This window comes from Salvelinus fontinalis, chromosome 5 (assembly GCF_029448725.1).
Source record: "Salvelinus fontinalis isolate EN_2023a chromosome 5, ASM2944872v1, whole genome shotgun sequence".
Classification (NCBI taxonomy): Eukaryota; Metazoa; Chordata; class Actinopteri; order Salmoniformes; family Salmonidae; genus Salvelinus; species Salvelinus fontinalis.
The window spans coordinates 24,505,321-24,515,363 of record NC_074669.1 but is presented as its reverse complement, the minus strand read 5'-3'; the positions used below and the strand labels follow the sequence as shown (position 1 = coordinate 24,515,363).

Here is a 10,043-nt window from a genome sequence, read left to right as displayed (position 1 = left end):
CTCTGGTAAACTGTGTAAACCTTTTGACAAGAGTTTGTCCCCCTCACATTAACCTCTCTCTGCTATGATCTGTCCCCCTAAATCCCTTTTTCCATTCTCCTTTGCCCTGTCAGCATTTTCCGTTTGTAACTCCAATACAGTACAGTACAGGTTAGTGCTAGGTGAGCATCTGGGGAACAGGAGGTTCTTCCCAGCTAATATTGGCAACATGACACGATAAGTGCTCCACAGACAGCCCGGGCTGGTCACAGTGTCTGGAGCTGAGCCTGGCAGTGACAAACAGACAGGACTATAAGAGCTCACTGGTGTGGGTCAGAGCTCCACATTACTGACAGACTGCCACCATGCTGGAGAGACTGGTATTCCTGCTGCTGCTGGCAGCCTACGGTGAGTAACACACTTGCCTCTGAGCACTAAGGACAGCATAATGCTAACACAACCATATCATCATCACTTCTGACATGGCAATTTATGTCCATTTACGTTTGTTTCACTGTAGGATAAAAGTTACAAAAACATTTGTCACAAACACATCTGTGTGCAAGTATATCATGCTGCTAACCGTGGACTGCATGTTTCTCAGCATATGGTTGTGGTACTCCCACCTTTGAACCCAACACCAACAGGATTGTGAATGGAGAGGATGCCCGCGCCCATAGCTGGCCATGGCAGGTGAAAACAGTGAATTACTTCCCTGTATATGTCCATTGAACCATACATTCATCATGTTTGTCTTGAACTGTTTTACTGTCTGTGCATCTGTATCCTTAGATTTCAATGCAGGTGAAGCATGGCAGCCGCTGGCATCACACCTGTGGGGGCACTCTGATTGGCTCTCGCTGGGTCCTGACTGCTGGACACTGCGTATGGTGAGTGCCAGTATGGGCCCAGAGAATGGAAGAGTGAGGTATTACTAGAGAATGTGAGTAAAAAGAGGTAATTGAGGTCACGAATGTGAAGCAGAATATTGGGAAAGTATAGATGTCATTAAAGAGAACTTAATGTTTCTCTGTGATGTTTGGCGTGTCCTCCCCATGCAGGCCTGGAGATGTGTACCGTGTGGTGATGGGAGAGCATGACCAGAGTGTACAGGAGGGAAGTGAGCAGATCAGAGACGTGCTGCGTATCCTGGTTCATCCCGACTGGGACATCAACATGGTCGCCGCTGGGTGAGGATCCATCTGATAGACCAAAACCATGCTGACGACACAGCAACAGCTAGCTATTACTATTACCATCACTACCACGACTAAAACGAATGCCACTATTACCACAAACACCAATAGCAACATTATGTCTTCAAGAACAACATAGGATATCGCAACTGTAACCATAATATGCGAACTAGCATGAATGTGGATGTCTACAACAACTTGTTTTGTTTTCTCACAGAAATGATCTTGCCCTGCTGAAACTGGACAAGGCTCCCATCCTGAATGAGAACGTTGGTCTGGCTTGCCTTCCTGAGGCAGGAGAGATCCCTGCTGATGGAGACGCATGCTTCATCTCTGGCTGGGGAAACCTCTACAGTAAGATATCACATACACCATTCTTCTCTGTGTTACATATGATGAGCGAGCGAGAGCGAGAGCGAGAGCGAGAGCGAGAGAGAGAGCGAGAGCGAGAGCGAGAGAGAGAGAGAGTCCTGTGTGGTAGAGCACTGTGCTCGCAACTCCAGGATCGTGGGTTTGATTGCTGCTGGGATCACCCATATGAAAAATATATGAATGCACTAGTGTAAGTTGCTTTGGATAAAAGGGTCTGGTAAATGTCTTTTTTATATGTTTGGCTGTGTGGATACTGTGGGCTTGTGGCATGTGAAGTTTAATTTAAGGCTATATTTGCCTTTTTATGTTAAGCCACACAACAGTTTTAAAAGGATAGTGCAAGAACTTTGCGATCAAGCCCCTTTTCTACTTACCCAGATTCAGATGAATTTATGGATACCGTTTTTATATCTCATCATACAGCATGACGCTAGTTAGCAATGGCTCACGAAACTACCTACAACTTCCTTCAAACTGCACACAGAGATATCCATGAATTCGTCTGACTGAGTAAGTAGAAAAAGCGTTTAGTTGCCAAAATCTCACACTATCCCTTTAAGATATATGGGGTGTGGACATATACAATATAAGCCTGTTAGTGAATATGATACATAGACATAATGTACTGTATACAGATATACGTAGGATCATAATTTGGGCCAGGTTGCTACAGCAGGAAAATAATCCTGCAGCAACAGGAAATGTGAATTATTATGTGAATTATAATGATTGGACATTTTTTTGTAGGGGTTGATACATTTTTCATTAGAGAAAATCAAGGCTGACGTTTTAAAGTGGAATTTACAAACTTTAGAAGCGTTTTTAAACCTCGAATACACTACAAATTTGGATTTTCTGCTGTGCAGGAAAATTCTCAGCAACAAAAGAGTGATCAAGTTAAGATCCTACATCTGTGGCCTGTGTTTATGTTCCAGTGTATAGTGTCTAACTGTACCCTCCCTGTCCTGTTCTAGCCCATGGTCCTATGCCTGATAAGCTGCAGCAGGCCCTGCTGCCCGTGGTGGGGAACAGTGTGTGTAGGCAGAGTGACTGGTGGGGAATGGTGGTGAAGGACACCATGATCTGTGCTGGAGGGGGTGAAGTGTCAGGATGCAACGTGAGTGAGGCAACAAAACATCTTGAGATCATATTCTTATGATAATATAGTAATATTACTTTCACCATAACCTGTATGACATAATAACCAACGTTTGTAAAACACTTTCTGTCTCTCGCCTTATCCCCCCCCCCCATGCCCTTATCTCTGTCTGCAGGGAGACTCTGGAGGTCCTCTGAACTGTAAGGGTGCCGATGGTAAGTGGTACGTCCAGGGCGTGACCAGCTTTGTGTCCTCTCGTGTCTGCAACGAGGTGAAGAAACCAACTGTCTTCACCCGCATCTCAGCCTTTACTGACTGGCTCAGCAATGTAAGTCATGTAACAATACAGATCCCTCTCACCTCTGACCTATAACATGCTCACCCACTGTTCTCAGATCTGTGTAACGCACAACAAAGTTACACATGATTTGTAACACACAAAACATGTTTTTTTTGTCTCCTCCTCAGACAATGCTTTACTATTAAGGATCCTACTGTATCTCGGAGGCTGGCCGATGACCATCTTGTAATAACGCCGTGAATACATTTTGCCCAATAAATCATATGCCCATTGTTCAGATTCTGTACCCCTTCTGTGTTCTTTATAAAGTGGGGCGGGAGTCTGAGCCTGGTTGGAGAGGAATAGCAGACTTCGGTGGCTATATCTGTGGTGAGGAATATTTTGGAGGGGGGAAATAGGTCATGTGAAAATAATGATGACCTTGTGGTCACATGCTGGGGTTAGTTAATATTTTGCTACCTTAGGCTTTTAGATATAGTAGTCTAAATTGCGCGTTTTCTTCCTCAATATTTGAGTGTAGCCTATCACGAAATCCTTCATCAGCAGGGCTGTAACCAGGGTCTGAGTTTTATTGAGGTCCATCTAATAAATGTTAAGGAAGTTGAAGCCCATTTACTGCACTTCTATACAACTCTAAAAAAAATGCATTATCACATTGGTTACTGTAGCTTCATTCACCTCAGTCCATCTACAAACTCAACCTTTTAGCTATACAATTAGCGGCTACACATGGACTCACATTAACTCGGCACCAGGATTAAAAACTATAATTTAATGCGTACAGAGGGATCTGTTAGCAGAAAATGTATTTTATTATCAAAAAGTAAACAAATTAGTTTGCAGAATTTTTTTACAGGGAATGTCCTGCAATTCTACACATTTGCCATGGGGTGGGGAGAGATTTGCAGTTTAAAATACAGATGTCCTGCAATTCTACACATTTTGCCATGTTAATATGATATCTGAGTGAGAGTGACTAACAAAATCAAATGAGGGACCCCTGGAGGTCAGGGCCCCTGGGCACATGCCCTGTTGGTAATTCGGCCATGATTTGGCTACTACAAGTTTAGATAGCTGGCTAGACTAACTATTTACCCATCAAATTATTGTTTTACTGACATGGGCTAATTGCTGATGCACAACCAAGTTTCCAAATTGCACCTTATGTTTTCTACTCTTCTAACCCTCAACAGTAAGTTGAGACCCCACAATTACTGAGGTCCGGCCCTCGGTGTCCTCATATGCAGGCTTAATTATGGCACTGTTCATCAGTAGGTTTACTGGAGAGTAGCACATATTCACACAACATGAACATTTGCAATCACACTTTTAATGTATCAAGAAACTGTACCTGTCAGCGTTACTTTTGTCTGAGTGAGTTTTAATTGTGTTTTTTGCATTCCTGGAGAAGAAGTGACCCGAGGGGGCTCCAGAGTGGCGCAGCGGTCTAAGGCACTGCATCTCAGTGCTACAGGTGTCACTACAGACCCTGGTTCTAGTCCAGGCTGTATCACAACTGGCCGTGATTGGGTGTCCCATAGGGAGGCACACAATTGTCCCAGCGTCATCTGTGTTAGGGTTTGGTCAGGGTAGGCCGTCATTGTAAATAAGAATTTGTTCTTAACTACTTGCCTAGTTAAATAAAGGTTAAATAAAAAAGTGGAAGTGGTGACTGACTGGCCACCCTTCCGGGGTCACGGCTTCATTCCTCATTTTCTGCGTGATCTGAGATAAACAAGTGGCCGTCCATATAGAGCGCCTTCGAGGGAGCATTGCTGATAAATCACCGCCGAGGCCGGAGAAGTGGCAGCGTCGGCACCCTGCCATAGAGCGGGCGGGAAAAGAGCGAAGTCGGGGAGTATGGGAGGGGGCCAGTGGCGGGGGGAAGTGGATAAATTGGTGGTGATGGCTAACCTTGACTTTAAATTGCTACGACTCGCCACTGGTTGGATCAAACATGGGATGATGTGGAAAATATACGGCCCCACCCCTTCCCGTAAAATTTTTTCTCTGCCATTATATTACATTTTTTTAAACGTTGCTGTGCAGGCCTATGTGAAATGTGTGAAACGATTACCGTCAAAAGGCCTTCTGTTTTCCAGTCAGCAGTTTTCTACTCAGGCAGAACCCTGTGATCAGGACCAAGCGTTAACCGCGGTGTGGTGATGTCACTTTAATTAAACCTTTGCCTCTGTGCAACCTGCAGTGCTCCAAGCACTATTATGCTACATGGCCTGATCCTATAGCTCCATGCAGGATTATATTTGGGATGACAATGGCCTATTACAGAAATTTATATTCCTAGTAGCTAGCCTATATTGTTTTTTCTGTGGTAACCTAACTACCCTTTAGCATTACTGTCCTGGAGATAAACTCCACAGTATAGGCTACATACATAACTACAACAGTATACAGTACAGTATGCCCACATCCACATGAAAAACATTTTATCATTGGACGGAAAATTGAAGCATGCCCTCAGGTGTCATGTGACAGCTGGTTGGGATATAGGTCTACACACAACGGGACTGACATAGAATTAATAGGATCTCTATGGGGATTGATCTGGGGTGAATTTCTGCTGGTTGAAGCAATGCCTAGAGTTTCTCATGGCCTCTCATCAACCATGCTTGCGGATTGTGTGTGTATGCAGATGTCTGGATGAGTTTGGGCTGGGGGGGGCATATACTGTACCTCGTGGGGATGCAGCCTGCTGCTGGGACAAAGGGAGCTAGGCTGCACAATGCCAGGGCTGTTCTCAGAACACTATGATTTAACTGGACAAACAAGGAGAAATATTAGTCCTAACTTGTAACTGCTACATTGTGCTCTTACTAGGCTAAATTATGTTATTTTGTTATGAGAGAAAGTAAAGTCACCTCTATCTACCAGATGTACCACATCTCGGGAAATGTGAATATACAGTATGTTAACGTTTTGCAGTGAGTCTGATTTGTGTTTTTACCAGTCATTCATCACCCTCTGCTGGTGATCACCAGCTCCTGATAGATCGAGTATAGTTCGACTCCTATAAGTATAGACTAGAACGCCATCATATGTAGCTACGGTTCTGCCCTCATGGCGTTCTAGTCTATACTTATAGGAGTCGATCTATACTCGATCTATAGCCGTGAATCCAGTTCCTGATCACCAGCAGAGGGTGATGAATGATATATACAGTATATATACACTACCGTTCAAAAGTTTAAGAACACCTACTCATTTAAAGGTTTTTCTTTATTTTTACTATTTTCTACAATGTATTTCAATAGTGAAGACATGAAAACTATGAATCAACACATATGGAATCATGGAGTAACCAAAATAAAAATTAAAAAAAATTAAACAAATCAAAATATATTTTATATTTGAGATTCTTCAAATACCCACTTGCCTTGATGACAGCTTTGCACACTCTTGGCATTCTATCAACCAGCTTCAACTGGAATGCTTTTGCAACAGTCTTGAAAAGGTTCCCACATATACTGAGCACTTGCTTTTCCTTCACTCTGCGGTCCAACTCATCCCAAACCATCTCAGTTTGGTTGAGGTCGGGGGATTGTGGAGGCCAGGTCATCTGATGCAGCACTCCATCACTCTCCTTCTTGGTAAAACACAAGAAACACAAGCAATGGAAATTAGACCGGTGGAAATTTCAACATCATACTTTCAAAATCTTAGCTAGCAGTCATCATCATGAATCAAGTCGACAATCTACTGGAAAATCCTTTTTAATCCTTGTCATATGAAGAGAAATAATGAAGAGAAATTATAAATAAAACGTATCGGTCATCGGCCATTGGACATATACATTACACAGCAGGTTGGAAATCGCAAATTCAACACTGAGTGGTTTGAAAGGCTAACTGCAATCATTGCAAAGCAATCACTAGCCTGCTATTCAGTGGAGTGGCTGTGTGATCCCGAATCTGGGATTAAAGGGCTCTTTTCCAAGTTAAAATGATAAATATTCAACGTTGGCCATGCTGTCAATGAAGCATGTTTTGTGCCGTGCTCAAAACAACTGTTAACTCGGAACTTGACTTCAGTGAGTTCAAGACAACTGGGAATTCTGGAAAAAACAAGCTCCGTTTGGGGAATACGTTTTGAATGGTCATCCAACTCGGAATTGTAAGTCGGGAACTTGAGCTTCTTTCTACAACCTGAAGATCAATGGAGTCATCATGATTCAACCTTGTTTTTTTTCAGAGTTCCCAGTTGTCATGAAAGCACCATAAATCCAAAGAATCCCATACTTTGATGACAAAATTTGGCCACGAAGGACCGCCGTGCCACCTTTCTGTTCAAGTGAGTACAGCACAATGTGAGTCCAAAAATGTATTGTATGCTGCTACATAAAGGATGTAATATGCCAGGAAGATATGTATACTGTAACTAAGAAAGTAATACTAAGTGTATTTTGTGTAGTAAGCTGTTAGTAGCCCATGTGCCTAACCCTAATAATTTGGTCTATTTACCCCTCTTAGTTTCGCATACTGTTCTGACTTGGTAGGGCACATGTAGCCTATAACCTGTTTTAGAGAGATGTAATCATAACACTTTGTAAGAGCTTTCATTGTCTGTTTATATGCCCCTTTATTTATCAAACAGTTCTGACTTGGTGTACAGGGAGAACACTATAAGAATGGCCTATAAGAATGGCCATGCCGCTTTCAAAAATCTAGAACAAAGAACAGATATAGCCCTTGGTTCACTCCAGACCTGACTGCCCTCGACATGACAAAAACATCCTGTGGCGTACTGCACTAGCATCGAATAGTCCCCGTGATATGCAACTTTTCAGGGAAGTCAGGAACCAATACACACAGTCAGTTAGGAAAGCAAAGACTAGCTTTTCAAACAGATTTTTTCATCCTGTAGCTCTAACTCCAAAACGTTCTGGGACACTGTAAAGTCCATGGAGAATAAGAGCACCTCCTCCCAGCTGCCCACTGCAATGAGGCTAGGAAACACTGTCACCACTGATAAATCCACGATATCGAGATTTTCAATAAGCGTTTCTCTATGGCTGGCCATGCTTTCCTCCTGGCTACCCCAACCCCGGCCAACAGCTCCGCATCCCCCGCAGCTACTTGCCCAAGCCTCCCCAGCTTCTCTTTCACCCAAATCCAGATAGCAGATGTTCTGAAAGAGCTGCAAAACCTGGACCCGTACAAATCAGCTGGGCTAGACAATTTGCATCCTCTCTTTATAAAATGATCTGCCGCCATTGTTGCAACCCCTATTACTAGTCTGTTCAACCTCTCTTTCATATTGTCCAAGATTCCTAAAGATTGGAAAGCTGCCGCAGTCATCCCCGTCTTCAAAGGGGTTGACACTCTAGACCCAAACTGTTACAGACCTATATACATCCTGCCCTGCCTTCCCAAAGTCTTCGAAAGCCAAGTTAACAAACAGATCACTGACCATTTCGAAACCCACCATACCTTCTCCGCTGTGCAATCCGGTTTCCGAGCTTGCCACGGGTGCACCTCAGCCACGCTCAAGGTCCTAAACGATATCATAACCGCCATCGATAAAAGACACTACTGTGCAGCCATCTTCATCGACCTTGCCAAGGCTATCAACTCTGTCAATCACCGTATTCTTATCGGCAGACTCAACAGCCTTGGTTTCTCAAATGACTGCATCGCCTGGTTCACCAACTACTTCTCAGATAGAGTTCAGTATGTCAAATCGGAGGGCCTGTTGTTCGGACCTCTGGCAGTCTCTATGGGGGTACGACAGGGTTCAATTCTTGGGCCGACTCTTTTCTCTGAATATATCAACCATGTCGCTCTTGTTGTGGCTGATTCCTTGATTCACCTCTACGCAGACACCATTCTCTATACATCTGGCCCTTCTTTTGGACACTGTGTTAATGAGGACAGGGGGTGCTGTTGTCACTTTTTCTGGAAAACGTGTCCTTTTTAAACGGCTTCCTACTCAATTCTTGCTCGTACAATATGCATATTATTATTATTATTGGATAGAAAACACTCTCTAGTTTCTATAACCGTTGGAATTTTGTCTCTGAGTGAAACAGAACTCATTCTACAGCACTTTCCCTGACATGGAGTGAGATTTCAGAAATCTTGGCCCCTGTTCCCAAGTCAGTTGTAAAGTCCCTGTAAATGCTATGAGGATACAAACACTGCCTACCTCTTCCTCTAGATGTCAGTAAGGCGTGACGCTTTGAATGGAGTCGATTGCGCAATCAGGGCCTGTATAAAACACCAATGACCGGAAGTACCTTTCTTTTCGTCTCTGCGCCTTACGCACGATGGTCGTCGGACTTGCCTCCTTCCAAGCTGTTGTTTAGCCAGTAATATTTCTCCGGTCATGTTTTTACTCGTTATAGGTGTTAAAAACATCATAAGGTAGTTAATTTGAACCGTTTTATAGCAATTTATATCCGTTTAGGGCGATTTTATGGCCTTCCTGTGTGATGCACTTTGAGGAGCTGGACACTTTTTGAGTGCATGGTGAACGTTAGTGGCCATTGACGGGACTAGAGGACATCTTTCGACCAAAAGACGATTAGACCGGAGAAAGGATTCATTGCCCAAGATTCTGATGGAAGAACAGCTCATAGTAAGAACTATTTATTATGATAAATCGTGTTTCTGTCGAAAAATGTTAAACGCTTATGCCGCCATTTTGTTTGGTGTAGCTTCGTTTGGCGCAACATGTATTGAAAAGTAAGGATAATTTAAAAAATGTAATTCAGCGATTGCATTAAAAACTAAATTGTCTATCAATCGCTGTCCACCCTGTATTTTTTAGTCAAGTTTATGAGTATTTATGTATAAAACTAGATCACTGTCTAATATGGCGCCCGACATTTTCTGACCAGCTCGGCTACTTTTCTCATTGTATAACCACGATTTTGGTGGCTAAATATCCACATTTTCGAACAAACTCTATATGTATGTTGTAATATGATGTTACAGGAGTGTCATCTGAAGAATTCTGAGAAGGTTAGTGAAAAAATTAATACATTTTGGTGGTGATAATGCTATCGCTCTTTTTGCTGTGAATCAATGCTGGGGTAATGTTTGCACATGTGCTATGCTAATATAACGATTTATTGTGT

The 10,043-nt window shown here is 43.0% G+C and overlaps 1 protein-coding gene across 1 annotated transcript; it reads left to right on the top strand.

Annotated features, from left to right (window-relative positions):
* Window positions 1-344: 344 nt before the first annotated feature.
* LOC129854859 (proproteinase E-like) lies at window positions 345-3,210 on the top strand. Its single transcript, XM_055921982.1, has 8 exons — window positions 345-387; window positions 584-672; window positions 772-869; window positions 1,041-1,169; window positions 1,393-1,529; window positions 2,522-2,664; window positions 2,822-2,974; window positions 3,115-3,210. Exons 1-8 carry the CDS (start codon window positions 345-347, stop codon window positions 3,130-3,132), a joined length of 810 nt encoding a protein of 269 aa, XP_055777957.1. The 3' UTR covers window positions 3,133-3,210.
* The last annotated feature ends 6,833 nt before the right edge of the window (window positions 3,211-10,043 follow it).

Bases quoted from the DNA above. Each gene is read 5' to 3' on its own strand.
- LOC129854859 (XM_055921982.1), top strand. From the start codon at position 345: ATGCTGGAGAGACTGGTATTCCTGCTGCTGCTGGCAGCCTACG. The intron at 673-771 runs GTGAAAACAGTG...CTGTATCCTTAG, and splicing joins CCCATAGCTGGCCATGGCAG to ATTTCAATGCAGGTGAAGCA. The intron at 2,665-2,821 runs GTGAGTGAGGCA...CTCTGTCTGCAG, and splicing joins GTGAAGTGTCAGGATGCAAC to GGAGACTCTGGAGGTCCTCT.